Source organism: Lampris incognitus, chromosome 5 (genome assembly GCF_029633865.1).
Source record: "Lampris incognitus isolate fLamInc1 chromosome 5, fLamInc1.hap2, whole genome shotgun sequence".
Lineage (NCBI taxonomy): Eukaryota > Metazoa > Chordata > Actinopteri > Lampriformes > Lampridae > Lampris > Lampris incognitus.
In genome coordinates this window covers 1,668,193-1,689,761 of record NC_079215.1, presented here as the reverse complement: position 1 = coordinate 1,689,761, position 21,569 = coordinate 1,668,193, and the positions used below count along the sequence as shown (strand labels likewise).

Sequence of the window (21,569 nt, the reverse complement as noted above, 5' to 3'; positions counted from 1 at the left end):
ACCATCTCTAGGGTTTACAGAGAATGGTCCGAAAAAGAGAAAATATCCAGTGAGCGGCAGTTCTGTGGGCGAAAATGCCTTGTTGATGCCAGAGGTCAGAGGAGAATGGCCAGACTGGTTCGAGCTGACAGAAAGGCAACAGTAACTCAAATAACCACTCATTACAACCGAGGTATGCAGAAGAGCATCTCTGAACGCACAACACGTCGAACCTTGAGGCAGATGGGCTACAGCAGCAGCAGAGCACACCGGGTGCCACTCCTGTCAGCTAAGAACAGGAAACTGAGGCTACAATTCGCACAGGCTCACCAAAATTGGACAATAGAAGATTGGAAAAACGTTGCCTGGTCTGATGAGTCTCGATTTCTGCTGCGACATTCGGATGGTAGGGTCAGAATTTGGCGTCAACAACATGGAAGCATGGATCCATCCTGCCTTGTATCAACGGTTCAGGCTGGTGGTGGTGGTGTAATGGTGTGGGGGATATTTTTTTGGCACACTTTGGGCCCCTTAGTACCAATTGAGCATCGTGTCAACACCACAGCCTACCTGAGTATTGTTGCTGACCATGTCCATCCCTTTATGACCACAGTGTTCCCATCTTCTGATGGCTACTTCCAGCAGGATAACGCGCCATGTCATAAAGCTCGAATCATCTCAGACTGGTTTCTTGAACATGACAATGAGTTCACTGTACTCAAATGGCCTCCACAGTCACCAGATCTCAATCCAATAGAGCACCTTTGGGATGTGGTGGACCGGGAGATTCGCATCATGGATGTGCAGCCGACAAATCTGCAGCAACTGCGTGATGCTATCATGTCAATATGGACCAAACTCTCTGAGGAATGTTTGCAGTACCTTGTTGAATCTATGCCATGAAGGATTAAGGCAGTTCTGAAGGCAAAAGGGGGTCCAACCCGGTACTAGCAAAGTGTACCTAATAAAGTGGCCAGTGAGTGTATATGGATTTATAAGCTATATAAAAAGACAATGTGATGAGGGGAGTGCTAAACTACACCGTTGTTTCATTACAGGGTACTGTGAATGTTTTGAGGTGCTTTATTTAAAGGACACACTGAGAAAAGTATTCTGGAACACCGTAGGTGACTTCTTCGCCAGAATATCACTTGCTCCTTCGAGAGCACTAGCACAGTTCACTACTCAACTGTTCACTTTTTCAATTTCAAATATTTCTCCTGAGCTGTTTGTATAGTCCTCATACCAGCAACCAACCCATCTCACCTACTCACCAGGTCCGACAATTTTATTTGAATTTGTTTTTTTGGCAAATTTTGTAAAATATATGTCATATAATATGAGCAAGAAACATGTTGTATCACTTAAATAAGAGGTCATATCCATCTATCCATCTAACTATAGCATATATATATATATTCCTTGGTTTGATCACAGCCCTTTGGTGTGTCGTTTCAACGTCCTTCTGCCGTGAACATGGGGTTTCCCCCAGTGCACCAGTATTGTCCCCAGTCTGAAGACACACATATATTGGAGACTCCAAATTGTCCATACATACGAACAGGATTGTGAACGAACCTGTGTATGGGTGCTGAGATATACAGGTGACTATACCAGAGCATCTCCTTGCCTTCCACCCAGGGCCTGCAGGGATCGTTTCCGCACCCTTGTCGGCCTGAATTAGAGTAAGTGGGTATAAGTGGTAGCACGGTCACCTCGCAGTGACAAGGTCCTGGGTTCAAGCCCCGGGGTAGTCCAACCTTGGGGGTCGTCCTCTGTGTGGAGATTGCATGTTCTCCCCGTGTCTGTGTGGGTTTCCTCCAGGGGCTCCAGTTTCCTGCCACAGTCCAAAGACATGTAGGTCAGGTGACTCAAAGACATGTAGGTCAGGTGACTCGGCCGTACTACATTGTCCCTAAGTGTGAATGTGTGTGTGTGTGTGTGTTGGCCCTGTGATGGCCTGCTGGCCTGTCCAGGGTGTCTCCCCGCCCGACGCCCAAATGAGCAGGATAAGCGGTTTGGATGATGGATGGGTATAAGTGGCATAATAAAATAAAGAATGAATGATTTTCTTTGGATGGTATTTAATGTTTTATTAATAAATGATGGTTTAAATAAAACTATACACCGCTTATTAGGTCAGCGATGTGGTTCCTAAGTAGGAATGGTAGCTACATGTCACTTAACCGTTTATATCAGTAAGGCAGGGGGCTCTGTTTCAGCTGGCACAGGGTAACTGAGGAGCCCACGCCAAAACCTGCATACAGGGGTTGAGAGAACTGGGCTTTAAATCTGTGGATGAGCTCCATGGTCTCTGACACTGAGTAGAAGGCCACTGTGTTGCCAGCATAGTCCAGATACACGCCTACTCGTGTGGCTCTGGCAGCGGCGGGAAGGTCTTGGTCTATTTTGTTGTGCCAGGCGGAGTAGCCGGAGTCTGAGCAGAGGAGGCTCCAGGATTTGTCATTGTAACCCAGGAGGCTGTGAGAGTTTTTCCCCTTGCGACTGATGCTCTTGTAGGCCACCCCGATGGAGAACTCTCCGCTCCACTCAGCCTCCCAGTAGAACCGAAAGCCGGTCAGAGGCTCCCTGCACAGCAGCTGGGAGAAGCCATCAAAGCGCTCTGGGTGTTCTGGGTAAAACTGGACCGTTTTCTTTCGTGTTACCCTCTGGCTTCCTTCAGACAGGACCAGTTCTTTATAGACAGTGTTGGGGTCAAAGGACATCTTACAGGCATCTGTAGCAGGAAAGCCATTGTTAATTGAAACCAGACAGTTTACATCGGGGTCACGTGACCATTTCACTTTCAAATGTTCAACATTGACAGTGAAATGAACCGGTTTAACGAGCCGGTGGCTGACATGAAAACCCAGAGTGTGCTGATATGAGTCCTCTTCCTACAGACTACAACTACTGAACAGCAACCAAACCTCCATCCTGGTTACCATATTACCTCAAAACAGATCACTTAAAGCCTTTTGGCATCGTTTAAGCTTCATTAATATGCTACATGAATATTACTCTGTGTATCAAAGGTGAAGGAGAAAAACCACATTACTACACCTCCATGTACTTATCTGACATTTCATTTACATTTTCTCCCTCAGAGGCTTTTATCCACAGCAACTTAAAACAGACTCGGTCACGGGCAAAAACCCCAAACCTATTTAGAGCTGATACCAACTGGCATCAACACTAACCACACCATATAGTACTATATGGGGTAGTAGTAGAAGTAAATTTGCTAAATAGTAGCCATATCATGGTAGTACTATGTGAAGAAGTATATTAGTACTACATTCTTTATGTTTTCATAATGACATAGTATTAGCATATGAACAAATAGTAGTAGTAATTTGCAACATTGTCAATGTATCAGTTATGATACATAGCAGAAGCAATTAGTAGTAGTAGTTGTACATTTGCTAAATAGTAACCATATCATAGTAGTACCATATGAAGACGTAGTAATAGTACATTTGCTACATAGTAACCCAGTTGTAGACAACTGTGCATGTCATGCGAAGTGCAGCTAAGATCATCAGTAGCAAGCCACAGAAGAAAGAAGCTGGAGAATACCACATGTCAGTATTACAGACATACAGCCAACAGTACAACCCAAGTCATGGGCAGGTAGCCGAAGGACACAGTCGTAATAGAAGACAACAGCAGTAACAGAAGACAACAGTAGTAACAGAAGACAACAGCAGTAACAGAAGACAACAGCAGTAATAGAAGACAGCAGCAGTAACAGAAGACAACAGTAGTAACAGAAGACAACAGCAGTAATAGAAGACAACAGCAGTAATAGAAGACAACAGTAGTAACAGAAGACAACAGTAGTAACAGAAGACAACAGTAGTAATAGAAGACAACAGCAGTAATAGAAGACAACAGCAGTAACAGATGACAACAGCAGTAATAGAAGACAACAGTAGTAACAGAAGACAACAGGAGTAACAGAAGACAACAGCAGTAATAGAAGACAACAGCAGTAATAGAAGACAACAGCAGTAATAGAAGACAACAGTAGTAACAGAAGACAACAGCAGTAACAGATGACAACAGCAGTAATAGAAGACAACAGTAGTAACAGAAGACAACAGCAGTAACAGATGACAACAGCAGTAATAGAAGACAACAGTAGTAACAGAAGACAACAGCAGTAACAGAAGACAACAGTAGTAACAGAAGACAACAGCAGTAACAGAAGACAACAGCAGTAATAGAAGACAACAGCAGTAATAGAAGACAACAGTAGTAACAGATGACAACAGCAGTAATAGAAGACAACAGCAGTAACAGAAGACAACAGTAGTAACAGATGACAACAGCAGTAATAGAAGACAACAGTAGTAACAGAAGACAACAGCAGTAACAGAAGACAACAGTAGTAACAAAAGACAACAGCAGTAACAGAAGACAACAGTAGTAACAGAAGACAACAGCAGTAACAGAAGACAACAGTAGTAACAGAAGACAACAGCAGTAATAGAAGACAACAGTAGTAACAGAAGACAACAGCAGTAACAGAAGACAACAGTAGTAACAGAAGACAACAGCAGTAACAGAAGACAGCAGCAGTAATAGAAGACAACAGTAGTAATAGAAGACAACAGCAGTAACAGAAGACAACAGCAGTAATAGAAGACAACAGCAGTAATAGAAGACAGCAACAGTAATAGAAGACAACAGCAGTAACAGAAGACAACAGTAGTAATAGAAGACAACAGCAGTAATAGAAGACAACAGTAGTAACAGAAGACAACAGTAGTAACAGAAGACAACAGTAGTAACAGAAGACAACAGCAGTAACAGAAGACAACAGCAGTAACAGAAGACAACAGCAGTAACAGAAGACAGCAGCAGTAATAGAAGACAACAGTAGTAATAGAAGACAACAGCAGTAACAGAAGACAACAGCAGTAATAGAAGACAACAGCAGTAATAGAAGACAGCAGCAGTAATAGAAGACAACAGCAGTAATAGAAGACAACAGTAGTAACAGAAGACAACAGCAGTAATAGAAGACAGCAGCAGTAATAGAAGACAGCAGCAGTAATAGAAGACAACAGTAGTAACAGAAGACAGCAGCAGTAATAGAAGACAACAGTAGTAACAGAAGACAACAGTAGTAACAGAAGACAACAGCAGTAATAGAAGACAACAGCAGTAATAGAAGACAACAGCAGTAACAGAAGACAACAGTAGTAATAGAAGACAACAGCAGTAATAGAAGACAGCAGCAGTAACAGAAGACAACAGTAGTAACAGAAGACAACAGCAGTAATGGAAGACAACAGCAGTAACAGAAGACAACAGTAGTAATAGAAGACAGCAGCAGTAACAGAAGACAACAGTAGTAACAGAAGACAACAGCAGTAATAGAAGACAACAGAAGTAACAGAAGACAACAGTAGTAATAGAAGACAACAGCAGTAATAGAAGACAGCAGCAGTAACAGAAGACAACAGCAGTAACAGAAGACAACAGCAGTAATAGAAGACAACAGCAGTAATAGAAGACAACAGTAGTAACAGAAGACAACAGTAGTAACAGAAGACAACAGTAGTAACAGAAGACAACAGTAGTAATAGAAGACAACAGTAGTAATAGAAGACAACAGCAGTAACAGAAGACAACAGCAGTAACAGAAGACAGCAGCAGTAATAGAAGACAACAGTAGTAATAGAAGACAACAGCAGTAACAGAAGACAACAGCAGTAATAGAAGACAACAGCAGTAATAGAAGACAGCAGCAGTAATAGAAGACAACAGCAGTAATAGAAGACAACAGTAGTAACAGAAGACAACAGCAGTAATAGAAGACAGCAGCAGTAATAGAAGACAGCAGCAGTAATAGAAGACAACAGTAGTAACAGAAGACAGCAGCAGTAATAGAAGACAACAGTAGTAACAGAAGACAACAGTAGTAACAGAAGACAACAGCAGTAATAAAAGACAACAGCAGTAATAGAAGACAACAGCAGTAACAGAAGACAACAGTAGTAATAGAAGACAACAGCAGTAATAGAAGACAGCAGCAGTAACGGAAGACAACAGCAGTAATGGAAGACAACAGTAGTAATAGAAGACAACAGTAGTAATAGAAGACAGCAGCAGTAATAGAAGACAGCAGCAGTAATAGAAGACAGCAGCAGTAATAGAAGACAACAGCAGTAACAGAAGACAACAGTAGTAATAGAAGACAACAGTAGTAATAGAAGACAACAGCAGTACCTGAAGACAACAGTAACTGTGGAAAGTGTTAAAATTACAAGTTAGCTGGACAGCGGCATAAATGAGTCCATAAGCCGTGATTGGAGAACAGCGAATGAGTTTTATGACCACAGGGCCGGTGAAATACGACGAAGCCTCGTAACATTATTCTAGCACTCATGGCCTTCAAGGAGCGGGGAAAGTCTTTGTACTTTCATGCCAGGTCCATCTTTCCAGGTCTACAAACGCTTTTGCAGATAGTGTAATTCTTTTTCAACATCTCGTAGCCCCCTTCCCATCCACCCCTGCATGTCTGTGTTGTGTTTATCTGTTGTCTTGTTTCACCCCATTATTGTAAAGCCACTGTGAGAGTCAGACAAGCGCTATATAAGATTAATTTATTATTATTATGTGAGAATCTGGTGACATGGGCTTAACAGTCAGTCTACTCACATCTCAAGAAGTCTGCTCTGGATTTTGGCTCCTGGAAATCTGCCCTAGAGGGAACTGAATAGGAAAAGGAAATCAGAGGCTTATATTAAGATAGATGTATTAAAAACCTTAAATTCATAGCAGCACAGGCCTGTTTTGTGCATCGCACACTCATCAGCTGCCAGTCTGATGAGGGCTGATGAGTGACTGGCGAGCCAACTCGGCAGCTGATGAGTGCACGACGCACGAAACAGGCTTGTGCTGCTATGAATTTAAGGTTTTTCCCTACATCTGTATTGATATTATATACACACACACACACACACACACACACACATATATATATGTATATATGTATATACATACATACGTATGTGTGTGTGTGTGTGTGTACAAACAAATAATGCTATTTTAAGGATGTTTCTTCCCCCCTTCCCCTTTTCTTCTCCCCGATTGTACTTGGCCAATTATTCCACTTTTCCAAGCCATCCCGGTCTCTGCTCCACCCCCTCTGCTGATCCGGGGAGGGCTGCAGACTACCACATGCCTCCTCCCATACATGTGGAGTCACCAGCTGCTTCTTTTCACCTGACAGTGAGGAGTTTCACCAGGGGGACGTAGCACGTGGGAGGATCACGCTATTCCCCCCAGTTCCGGCCCGACTGACCAGAGGAGGCGCTAGTGCAGCAACCAGGACACATACCCACATCCGGCTTCATACCCACAGACACGGCCAATTGTGTCTGTAGGGATGCCCGACCAAGCTGGAGGTAACACGGAGATTTGAACTGGTGATCCCCATGTTGGTAGGCAACAGAACAGACCGCCACGCTACCCGGACGCCTGATTTTAAGGATGTTTTAAAGTAAAACTTCACATAGTTAAATGTCACAGGCACTTACCTTTAAGACGTTTGTCTCCATTTCTTGGCAAAAGTATGTAAACAGGAGTTTCACTAACTGTGGAAATGATATGGCCCCAGGTTAGACTCTGATATGTGTGTGTATATGTATATACATATGCTTGTATTTTTTTTTATTTGTCAGTTGAGGAATGACCACATCTATTGATACGTTCATCTCAGCTGCCACTACAAACCTGTTTTTGAGATTTTGCTCAGTTCCTTCTTACAGATGTCATCTAGGTGCTCCTTCATGTCGGTGGCCGTTTTACTCATCTCTCCGAAGGAGAACTGAGGGTTGATCAAGACCTTGGGCACCATGGGCTCAGGAGGAACACACAGCGTAGGGAAATTCTTATGCAACAGAAAACAAATTTCACATGAGCTGGTACGTAAGTCACAAGCACAGAAGGCACGTGTGCACTAAATCTGGAGGTGGCACAATGCATTCACGACTTATGGCAAATGTGGAATAATAGGCCTTGCCTACAAAATGTGGACTATAAACTCTACTATGTCCAACATCTAAAAGAGCTTACTGGTTTGTTTGGTTACTACATGACCATGAGAGATGGTATCATCACTGCTGCACCAAATATCCTGCAACAATTCAGATGTCAAAATGCTGCAAAACATCCATCAGCCTCCTGCAGGGTAGACAGTTTGGTTACTGTCAGCGTGTAGGTTCACATTTACCTGTACAAATGTAATGCCATCTAATGGACTGCGTACTGCAACCCTGTTGTTTTTTCACCATTTATTTAAAAGTACAACGTTTTACCAGTGCACACCATCTGGAGAAGAGTGCAAAATTCTCGTCTTATATTGAGTATAACATTTGGAAGAACTGGATATTACTAAAACATTTATGAAAGTTGACTAACTACTGGGCATCTGGGTGGCGTGGCGGTCTATTCCGTTGCCTAACAACACGGGGATCGCTGGTTCAAATCCCTGTGTTACCTCCGGCTTGGTCAGGTGTCCCTACACACACAATTGGCTGTGTCTGTGGGTGGGGAGCCGGGCGTGGGTATGTATCCTGGTCGCTGCACTAGCGCCTCCTCTGGTCGGTCGGGGCGCCTGTTTGGGGGGAGGGGGAACTGGGGGGAATAGTGTGATACTCCCACGCACTACATCCCCCTGGTGAAACTCCTCACTGTCAGGTGAAAAGAAACGGCTGGTGGCTCCACATGTATGGGAGGAGACATGTGGTAGTCTGCAGCCCTCCCTGGATCAGCAGAGGGGGTGGAGCAGAGACCGGGACGGCTCAGAAGAGTGGGGTGATTGGACAGGTACAATTGAGGAGAAAAAAAAAGGTTAACCAACTAAAACTTTTGTCTTTACGTCAGTATACTGAAAGACCAACAGATTTGCAGTCGTGGACATTAGGTATAAGGAGGGAACGCTGAATTGGCAATTCACACAACAGTGTGATAGTCCAGCTCTTAGACCATTTCAGAGTCATATAGAAAAAATTTCCTAAAATGTCAATTTTTACATCTGTGATTTCAGAAATCTGCCTTTTTGTTGTGTTAGCTATGACCAGTTTGTTGTGTTAGCTATGACCAGTTTGTTGTGTTAGCTGTGGCCAGTTTGTTGTGTTAGCTATGACCAGTTTGTTGTGTTAGCTATGACCAGTTTGTTGTGTTAGCTGTGGCCAGTTTGTTGTGTTAGCTATGACCAGTTTGTTGTGTTAGCTATGACCAGTTTGTTGTGTTAGCTATGACCAGTTTGTTGTGTTAGCTGTGACCAGTTTGTTGTGTTAGCTGTGGCCAGTTTTTTGTGTTAGCTATGACCAGTTTGTTGTGTTAGCTATGACCAGTTTGTTGTGTTAGCTGTGACCAGTTTGTTGTGTTAGCTGTGACCAGTTTGTTGTGTTAGCTATGACCAGTTTGTTGTGTTAGCTATGACCAGTTTGTTGTGTTAGCTGTGGCCAGTTTATTATGTTAGCTGTTACCAGTTTTTTGTGTTAGCTATGACCAGTTTGTTGTGTTAGCTATGACCAGTTTGTTGTGTTAGCTGTGACCAGTTTGTTGTGTTAGCTGTGACCAGTTTTTGTGTTAGCTATGACCAGTTTGTTCTGTTAGCTGTGGCCAGTTTGTTGTGTTAGCTGTGACCAGTTTGTTGTGTTAGCTATGACCAGTTTGTTGTGTTAGCTATGACCAGTTTGTTGTATTAGTTATGAACAGTTTGTTGTGTTAGCTGTGACCAGTTTGTTGTGTTAGCTGTGACCAGCTTGTTCTGTTAGCTATGGCCAGTTTGAGTGACTTACCAAGTCATTTTTTCTTTGACCCTATCCGGCAAGACCAGCGTTTTGATTTCTACTCACTACGCGAGTGCCTAGTCTTTAAGTCCAGAATACCTGCAGGAAGTGAATGTTGTCCTCCGTGTCGAGGATCTGCCGCAGCTCTGCGTCCCTGCGCTGCAGCTCCAGTATCTCCTGTTCCAGCCGCTCGACGTAGCCCTCGGCCTGGGACATGGCGGCCTGCATGTTGGCCTTGATCAGCTGGCTTACCTCTGCATGCCAGCGCTCCACTGCCTGCAGCATTTCGTGGAAGGTCTTATCGCTGTCGGTCTGGGCCCGCTGGGCACAGCTCTATGGGGCAGCAGCAGTCACTCAGAAAACCAGTTTCCATGCACATGAAATAGAAACCCTCACACAGGGAAAATACAATGCAAGAACTGCAGGTGCAAAACAGGCATGTTCATTTACACAGGCTGGCTGGGCTGTATGTAGCTGTGTAAAGTCTAAAAGATGTAAATTTCAATGAAAATCTCCACACTACTTTAAATTCAGGCCAAATAAATAATCAGACTGAGCTTCTCTCGTCTGGAAACCTTTAACGTGGCATCATGGGACATCCAGCAGCCAGGTTTTATTTGTAAATGACTAGTATTATGTTTACTGTTATCTACTATTGATCCCAACTGTCTCAAGCACTGTGGGGGCGTGGTCTTGCCTCATTAATATTCATGAGCTGACCTTTGATTGAAAAGTACAAGCAAGGGCTGACGGGGTTTTACAATGTGATGACTTGATTTGTAAAGAAGTGTGTCTGATGAGATGAGTAACAAAAACAAGATAAGCTTAGAAAAGATGAAAAAATAAAAATAGAAACACGTGTGTGTGATAATTAAAGTTGTAAGTGTTGTAAGAAAAGATTTGTTTTTCATTTCTCGTCCAATTTTAACAGCGATCTCAAAATCGATTTTTTTAAGTACCTGTCAAGGCTGTGAATTTTCTTCTTCTTTTTTTTTCGAATTCCATGTTTTAAGCATTGTTTTTCTTGAATTTGGTATCTTTATCTAGATACGTAGAGGACTGATGGGCCCTGTTGTTTCTAGTCTTTAACAAATGTAAGGGTTTGTTTTTTTAAATCACTGAGTTTGAGTCAAAATCATGAAGATGAACCCTCTTTACCACGTGTTCATAGAGACATTTTACATCTAACATGTGACATCATACAACTTACCCTAACATGTGATATCATACAGCCCACCCTAACATGTAACATCATACAACCCACCCTAACATGTGACATCATACAACCCACCCTAACATGTGACATCATACAACCCACCCTAACATGTAACATCATACAACCCACCCTAACATGACATCATACAACCCACCCTAACATGTAACATCATACAACCCACCCTAACATGTGACATCATACAACCCACCCTAACATGTGACATCATACAACCCACCCTAACATGTAACATCATACAACCCACCCTAACATGACATCATACAACCCACCCTAACATGTAACATCATACAACCCACCCTAACATGTGACATCATACAACCCACCCTAACATGTCACATCATACAACCCACCCTAACATGTAACATCATACAACCCACCCTAACATGACATCATACAACCCACCCTAACAGGACATCATACAACCCACCCTAACATGACATCATACAACCCACCCTAACATGTGACATCATACAACCCACCCTAACATGACATCATACAACCCACCCTAACATGTAACATCATACAACCCACCCTAACATGACATCATACAACCCACCCTAACAGGACATCATACAACCCACCCTAACATGACATCATACAACCCACCCTAACATGTGACATCATACAACCCACCCTAACATGACATCATACAACCCACCCTAACATGTAACATCATACAACCCACCCTAACATGACATCATACAACCCACCCTAACATGTAACATCATACAACCCACCCTAACATGTGACATCATACAACCCACCCTAACATGTGACATCATACAACCCACCCTAACATGACATCATACAACCCACCCTAACATGACATCATACAACCCACCCTAACATGACATCATACAACCCACCCTAACATGTAACATCATACAGCCCACCCTAACAGGACATCATACAACCCACCCTAACATGTAACATCATACAACCCACCCTAACATGTGACATCATACAACCCACCCTAACATGTCACATCATACAACCCACCCTAACATGACATCATACAACCCACCCTAACATGACATCATACAACCCACCCTAACAGGACATCATACAACCCACCCTAACATGACATCATACAACCCACCCTAACATGTGACATCATACAACCCACCCTAACATGACATCATACAACCCACCCTAACATGTAACATCATACAACCCACCCTAACATGACATCATACAACCCACCCTAACAGGACATCATACAACCCACCCTAACATGACATCATACAACCCACCCTAACATGTGACATCATACAACCCACCCTAACATGACATCATACAACCCACCCTAACATGTAACATCATACAACCCACCCTAACATGACATCATACAACCCACCCTAACATGTAACATCATACAACCCACCCTAACATGTGACATCATACAACCCACCCTAACATGTGACATCATACAACCCACCCTAACATGACATCATACAACCCACCCTAACATGACATCATACAACCCACCCTAACATGACATCATACAACCCACCCTAACATGTAACATCATACAGCCCACCCTAACAGGACATCATACAACCCACCCTAACATGTAACATCATACAACCCACCCTAACATGTGACATCATACAACCCACCCTAACATGTCACATCATACAACCCACCCTAACATGACATCATACAACCCACCCTAACATGACATCATACAACCCACCCTAACAGGACATCATACAACCCACCCTAACATGACATCATACAACCCACCCTAACATGTGACATCATACAACCCACCCTAACATGACATCATACAACCCACCCTAACATGTAACATCATACAACCCACCCTAACATGACATCATACAACCCACCCTAACAGGACATCATACAACCCACCCTAACATGACATCATACAACCCACCCTAACATGTGACATCATACAACCCACCCTAACATGACATCATACAACCCACCCTAACATGTAACATCATACAACCCACCCTAACATGACATCATACAACCCACCCTAACATGTAACATCATACAACCCACCCTAACATGTGACATCATACAACCCACCCTAACATGTGACATCATACAACCCACCCTAACATGACATCATACAACCCACCCTAACATGACATCATACAACCCACCCTAACATGACATCATACAACCCACCCTAACATGTAACATCATACAGCCCACCCTAACAGGACATCATACAACCCACCCTAACATGTAACATCATACAACCCACCCTAACATGACATCATACAACCCACCCTAACATGTAACATCATACAACCCACCCTAACATGTAACATCATACAACCCACCCTAACAGGACATCATACAACCCACCCTAACATGTAACATCATACAACCCACCCTAACATGTGACATCATACAACCCACCCTAACATGTGACATCATACAACCCACCCTAACATGACATCATACAACCCACCCTAACATGACATCATACAACCCACCCTAACATGACATCATACAACCCACCCTAACATGTAACATCATACAACCCACCCTAACAGGACATCATACAACCCACCCTAACATGTAACATCATACAACCCACCCTAACATGTGACTTTATACAACCACCCTAACATGTAACATCATACAACCCACCCTAACATGTCACATCATACAACCCACCCTAACATGTCACATCATACAACCCACCCTAACATATGACATCATACAACCCACCCTAACATGTCACATCATACAACCCACCCTAACATATGACATCATACAACCCACCCTAACATGTGACTTTATACAACCACCCTAACATGTAACATCATACAACCCACCCTAACATGTGACATCATACAACCCACCCTAACATGTAACATCATACAACCCACCCTAACATGTCACATCATACAACCCACCCTAACATGTAACATCATACAACCCACCCTAACATGTAACATCATACAACCCACCCTAACATGACATCATACAACCCACCCTAACATGTAACATCATACAACCCACCCTAACATGTGATATCATACAACCCACCCTAACATGTAACATCATACAACCCACCCTAACATGTAACATCATACAACCCATCCTAACATGTCACATCATACAACCCACCCTAACATGTCACATCATACAACCCACCCTAACATGTCACATCATACAACCCACCCTAACATGTCACATCATACAACCCACCCTAACATATGACATCATACAACCCACCCTAACATGTCACATCATACAACCCACCCTAACATGTCACATCATACAACCCACCCTAACATATGACATCATACAACCCACCCTAACATGTGACTTCATACAACCCACCCTAACATGTGACATCATACAACCCATCCTAACATGTGACATCAAACAACCCAACGTAACAGAACGTGATGCGTTACCACGTGTTAATAGAGACATTTTACAAGATGGCGGCGCGCTGGACGCAGCGGCTACTGCGGCTCCCTGTTCAGTGTTATGTTTTCTTTGTTATTTATATGTTAGTTTTAAGTTTATTTACAAGTGTAGGTCCTGCGCTCTTCTACAGCCGTCAGTAACTGTTAAACCTCAGAAGGGATAACTCACTTCCCTCCACCATCACGGACAACTTCCCCCTCCATATCATCCGCTCACCGGCCTCGCAGTGGAAACGCTGCCCCCTGTCGGCAACGTCAACAGAAGAGGGGGAAACGTGGCGGGCTACATGCTAAGCTAAGTAGCGCTCCCTTCAAAGCTTCCCTCCCCAGCATCTTCATGGCTAATGTCCGGTCGTTCGCTAACAAAATGGAGGAGATGAGACTCAGGCTGTCCTCTCAGAAAAGGCTGCAGAACTGCTGTCTGCTGATGTTTACGGAGACTTGGCTCAACAGCAACATGGCGACTCGGCAGTCGAGCTAGCGGGCCGCACAGCCTTCCGTGCCGACAGGACAGCGGACTCCGGCAAGACCCGCGGAGGAGGTTTGAGTATTTATGTCAATAACTCTTGGTGCAACAATATAAAGATGGTTGAAAGGCATTGCTCTGCTGATCTGGAGCTCCTTATGATTCAGTGCAGGCCTTTCTACCTGCCCAGGGAGCTAACAGCCATTACCATCTCTGCTGTATACATCCCCCCACATGCTAATGCTAAGGTAGTACTTAAGCAGCTACAATGTGTCATCAGCAGACAACAGACCCAACACCCGGACAATGCCTTTATCATAGGTGGTGACTTTAATCAGGCTAACCTCAGGGCTGTACTGCCCAAATTCCATCAGCATGTCTCCTGCCCCACTAGAGGACAAAACACCCTGGACCATCTCTATACAAACATCAAGGACTCATACAAAGCTACTCCCTGCCCTCACCTGGGGCATTCTGACCACCTCTGCCTGTTCCTGGTCCCAGCCTACAAACCCCTAATAAAACGGGTCAAGCCAGCAGTAAAGACAATCACTGTCTGGCCAGAAGGAGCAGTCTCTGAACTCCAGGACTGTTTTGACAACACAGACTGGAGTATTTTTGCACATTCAGCTACCCATGGCTCCCATATAGACATTAATGAACAGACATCTGCCATACTAGCCTACATTAACTTTTGCACTGAGAGTGTCACAACAGCAGTTGCTGAAAGTCTGGGATGCAGCGTTCCAAGTCAGGTAACTGTGAGGCCGACAGCGCAGCCAGATCCAACCTCAAAAAGGGCATCAGAACAGCCAAACATAAATATTCCCTATGAATAGAAGACCACTTTTACAATAACTCCGATCCCCAGCGAATGTGGCAAGGCATTCAGTCTATCACAGACTACAAAAGCTCCAATAGTGGTCCCACTGTCCATGATGCCTCCCTGCCAGACAAGCTAAATCATTTCTATGCCCGCTTCGACAAGGACAATACTGACCCAGCCACAAAAATCCCCAGCAACCCAGAAAACCAGGTGCTCACTCTATCAGTCGCAGAGGTCAGAGAATCACTACGCAGAGTGAACACATGGAAGGCTGCCGGACCGGACGGCAACTGGGTCGGGTCCTCCGGGAATGTGCCGACCAGCTGGCTGAGGTCTGCAAAACTATATTTAAACTCTCACTGTCCCAATCCATAGTCCCGGCATGCTTTAAGACCACCTCTATCATTCCTATCTCCAAGAAACCAACATCCACATGTCTGAATGACTACCGACCCATAGCACTCACCACCATTGCCATGAAGTGCTTTGAAAGACTGGTTCTGGCTCACATCAAAAACATTACCCCCCCCCCCCCCCACATTCGACCCACATCAGTTCGCCTACCGTCCCAAAAGGTCTACTGAGGATGCCATTGCCACTGCCCTGCACATTGCTCTGACCCACCTTGAACTTAACAACACATACATCCGGATGCTGTTTATAGATTACAGCTCTGCCTTCAACACTATCATCCCCGCCAAACTAACCACCAAACTCCTCTCCCTTGGCCTCAACCCCTCCCTCTGTAACTGGATCCTGGACTTCCTGACCAACAGACCTCAATCTGTTAGGTTAGGTGACCACTCCTCCTCCACCCTGACCCTCAGCACAGGTGTCCCTCAAGGCTGTGTTCTGAGCCCCCTCCTTTTATCCCTCTTTCCCCACGACTGCCTGCCAACTCACCCTTCAAATGTTATAGTTAAGTTTGCAGATGACACCACAGTCATTGGCCGTATCACCAGCAATGACGAGACAGCCTACAGGGATGAGATTCAGCACCTCACATCATGGTGTACTACCAACAATCTTGTCCTTAATGTGCAGAAGACAAAGGAGCTGATTGTGGACTTCAGGAGGTCTAGAAGCTGCAGCCCCTCCCTCATACACATCAATGGGGTGGAAGTGGAGCGTGTTTCCAGCTTTAAATTCCTTAGAGTCCACATCAGCGAGGACCTTTCGTGGACATTAAACACCCAGACCCTTGTGAAAAAGGCCCAACAATGCCTGCATTTCCTGAGTAGGCTGAGGAGCGCCCATCTACCCCCCAAAATTCTCACCAACTTCTACCACTGCACCATAGAGAGCATCCTGACCATCTGCATCTCAGTGTGGTACAGCAACTGCACCTCAGTAGACCAGAAAGCTCTGCAGCGGGTCGTCAAGGTGGCCCAGCACATCACCGGTACCCAGCTCCCAGCGATTAAAGACATTTATCACAAACGCTGCCTTCGAAGGGGTCTGAGCATCAGCACAGATCCCACCCACCCCAACTATGGACTGTTCTCCCCCCTGCGCTCTGGGAGGCGCTACAGGAGCCTCAGAGCCCGCACTACCAGGCTCAAAAACAGCTTCTTTCCACAAGCTGTTGCCCACCTGAACCTGGCTACCCACTGAATGTCTGTAGATATTTTTAAAGATTTTGTACTCCAGCTCTTTTTAACTTATTTCTAGCTTTTGGTCTTCATGTGTGTATATCTTATACCGTGTTTGTCTGTGTGTGTGTGTGTGTGTGTGTGTGTGTGTGTGTGTGTGTGTGTGTGTGTGTGTGTCTGTCTTGCACTATTTGATGAAGCCACAGCCCTCATTTCATTTTTAACATGTGCCTGCACATTGTTTTTAATGACAATAAATTGAATTGAATTTACGTCTGACATGTGACATCATACAACCCACCCTAACATGTGACATCATACAGCCCACCCTAACATGTGACATCATACAACCCACCCTAACATGTGACATCATACAACCCACCCTAACATGTGACATCATACAGCCCACCCTAACATGTCACATCATACAACCCACCCTAACATGTGACATCATACAGCCCACCCTAACATGTGACATCATACAGCCCACCCTAACATGTGACATCATACAACCCACCCTAACATGTGACATCATACAGCCCACTCTAACAGAACATGTGATGTGTTACCAGATGTGGCCACAGATGTTTTTGTTGAGTCTTACTTTGAGAACGTCAACGTTGTGCCTGAGCTCCTGCAACTCCTTCATCCTCTCCTGAATGATGTGCTGCACCTCCGACTGAGTCACCACCAGAACTTTCTGAAGAAACAGGTAAAGGGGACTATCAGGAAGATCCATGTGTACATATCAACCAGTCGACACCATCACATGCTCTTCTAACGTCTCTGACCCCAGCTGTTGTAGTTCGATGGCCTTCTCAAGATTCCTGTCACTCACAAAACCTAACGCAGGACCTGCATTAGATGTTCAATTATGAACAGAGTGATGTGTCATTAAACCATCCATCCATCCATCCATCCATTATCCAAGCCACTTATCCTGCTCTCAGGGTCACGGGGATGCTGGAGCCTATCCCAGCAGTGATTGGGCAGCAGGTGGGGAGACACCCTGGACAGACCACCAGACCATCACAGCCCCCCCCCCCCACACACACACACACAGGGACAATTTAGTACAGCCGATTCACCTGACCTGTGGGAGGAAACCCATGCAGACACGGGGAGAACATGCAAACTCCACACAGAGGACGACCCGGGACGACCCCCCCCGAGGTTCAAACCCAGGACCTTCTTGCTGTGAGGTGACCGTGCTAACCACTGCTCCACCGTACCGCCCTTATATATATAATGTATTACATATTATACATATATTATATTACATATTATATGTATTACATACACATATATATATATATATATTACATATTATATTACATGTAATCAAACCGATAAGTGATATATCTGAAACAATTAAGCGGTGCATTTGTATTATTATTTAATGAAATGTATACATTTTAGACTTTTGTTATTTGGTTTGAAACTCTGTATGACCTGTTGACGTCTCTTATCGTTTACTTTTTAATTTATGTTTTGTATTAATGTTTTGTATTAATGTTTTGTATTAATGTTTTGTATTTATGTTTTGTATTAATGTTTTGTATTAATGTTTTGTATTTATGTTTTGTATTAATGTTTTGTATTAATGTTTTGTATTTATGTTTTGTATTTATGTTTTGTATTTATCTGTGTGCACTTGTTTGTTCAGATAACAGTGGGAATGGAAAGGGGGGTTTGGGGGGGATTTCCCCCCCCTTTATTCTCCCCAATTGTACTTGGCCAATCACCCCACTCTCCCGAGCCGTCCCGGTCTCTGCTCCACCCCCTCTGCTGATCCGGGGAGGGCTGCAGACTACCACATGCCTCCTCCCATACATGTGGAGTCACCAGCTGCTTCTTTTCACCTGACAGTGGAGTTTCACCAGGGGGATGTAGCACGTGGGAGGGTCACGCTATTCCCCCCAGTTCCCCCTCCCCCCTGAACAGGCGCCCTGACCTACCAGAGGAGGCGCTAGTGCAGCGACCAGGACACATACCCACATCTGGCTTCCCGCCCGCAGACACGGCCAATTGTGTCTGCAGGGACGTCCGACCAAGCCGGAGGTGACACGGGGATTCGAACCAGCGATCCAAAAACCAAAAACAGAGGACTCATGAGCACACTAAGCAGCTTTAAGCTCTAGTGAACCCAGTCTCACCTAGACGTTCATATACAGCTTATCTGAATTTCCCAAAACGAGATGAAGCATATCAACAACATGTGAAATGTTGTATGAAATATGAAATGTTCCGTACCACGTGACCCATGTTAATAACAAACACAACAACACTTAGAGATGCAAAGTTGTCACACAGTGGTCAAGCCAGGTTCACTTGGTTTGCAGCAGCACCACCACCAGCGGCGGCGGCAGCAGCACCACCACCACCAGCAGCAGCGGCAGCAGCACCACCACCACCCGCGGCGGCACCACCACCACCACCAGCAGCAGCGGCAGCAGCGGTCGTTCCATAAACATTTGTTAGAAATTGATAGGGAGGGACGCACTGTCTGATATCACCTTTTCAATGCCGACTCCAACTATGAATGTTAAGTACTGATACGGGTCCCATTCAAGTCATTACTTTTGCTGATCAGTGCGGACTTCCACGAGCCCTTTGGGTCAACTGGCAAAAAACTGACAGAATCAGTGTTTCTCCACCATTAAGGAAATGCAGGCTTCCATGTGCTAAAAAATGAAGTAAGTCAAGGCACTTTGCTTTTACTTCTGACATGTTACTCGTGGCATCAAGCATCGGATTTAAGTCTTGCATAACATCTCCAATACCGACTGTTCACATTCGCCTTGTATCGGGCCGGTATCGGGCCGGTATTTGATACCAGTATCGGTACAATGAGTAAGCTGAGACTCACCTGTTTCTCGGTGCGCTCCTCCTCTGCTGAGGTGATGTTGTGGCTGCGGTGCTCCCTGACCGTACACAGCACGCAGATACACATCTGGTCCGAGCGACAGAACAGCTCCAGCCCCTTCTCGTGCTGGGGGCAGATCTTCCTGTCCAGGTGACCCGTCTCGTCCACCAGCTTGTGTCTCTTGAAGGTGGCCGACTCGTAATGGGGCTTGACGTGCGTCTCGCAGTAGTAGGCCAAGCACATCAGGCAGGACTTGACGGCCTTGCTGCGACGCCCAATGCAGAAATCACAAAGGGAGTCTCTGTGCAGGTAAGGGAAGGGGCTGAGCTCCGGCAGGTGGCGCCGCAGATCTTGGTTTACGTCAGGCACATTGCGTCTCAGCACGGGCCGTGGCGTGAAGGTGGCGCGGCACTGCGGGCAGGTGTAAACCCCGATGTGGTCGAACTGGTCCCAGTAGATCTTGATGCATTCTAGGCAGTAGGTGTCTCCGCATGGGATGGTGACCGGGTCCCTAAGAGCATCCACACACAGAGGACAGGAGTACGCCTCCGGGGGTAGGGGGAAATCTGACTCAGCCATGCTGTTCCTGGAAGAAATCCTCTGAGTTAAAGACCAGGTCAGGCAGCGAACTAGCCAGCTGTTTTCAGGACCCGACAGCAGTCTGACAAACCCCTCCCGTCGCTTGTATTTAAAGGACAGGCTTTGTTTGTACTAGAAGCAACAGGTGTCGTCTTCCCACTGACCCCATGGTGTTCCCAGCATCAGGTGAAGGTAGCCTGTCAGTCTGTAGGCGTGGAGGAATGTGCTGGCATGCAAAACAATGCTGACCTTCACAAGGTCACCAGAGCTCCTCATGAAGCACTAATGACAAGCTCCGCTGTTAGCAACACAGTTACAGATGTTCTGTGACGTGACTTGAAAATGATTCACAACTCACGCTGATACAATCAGTAGTGCAGTACCTACATATCTAAGTACCTACGTACCTACATACCTAAGTACCTAAGTACCTAAGTACCTAAGTACCTACGTACCTAAGTACCTACATACCTAAGTACCTAAGTACCTACATACCTAAGTACCTACATACCTACGTACCTACGTACCTAAGTACCTACATACCTAAGTACCTACATACCTAAGCACCTACATACCTAAGTACCTACGTACCTAAGTACCTACATACCTAAGTACCTACGTACCTAAGTACCTACATACCTAAGTACCTAAGTACCTACATACCTAAGTACCTACGTACCTAAGTACCTACATACTTAAGTACCTACGTACCTACGTACCTAAGTACCTACGTACCTAAGTACCTAAGTACCTCCATACCTAAGTACCTAAGTACCTACGTACCTACGTA

General features: G+C 44.9%; 1 protein-coding gene across 1 annotated transcript; it reads right to left on the bottom strand.

Moving 5' to 3' along the window:
* Nucleotides 1–1,104: 1,104 nt before the first annotated feature.
* On the bottom strand, nt 1,105–20,847 carry ftr84 (finTRIM family, member 84). The gene is made up of 7 exons (XM_056281119.1): nt 20,204–20,847; nt 17,939–18,034; nt 9,894–10,127; nt 7,729–7,885; nt 7,533–7,589; nt 6,652–6,705; nt 1,105–2,716 (listed from the first exon to the last, which is right to left on the bottom strand). The coding sequence occupies exons 1-7, from the start codon at nt 20,777–20,779 to the stop codon at nt 2,175–2,177; spliced, it is 1,716 nt and encodes a 571-aa protein (XP_056137094.1). The 5' UTR covers nt 20,780–20,847; the 3' UTR covers nt 1,105–2,174.
* Nucleotides 20,848–21,569: the final 722 nt, after the last annotated feature.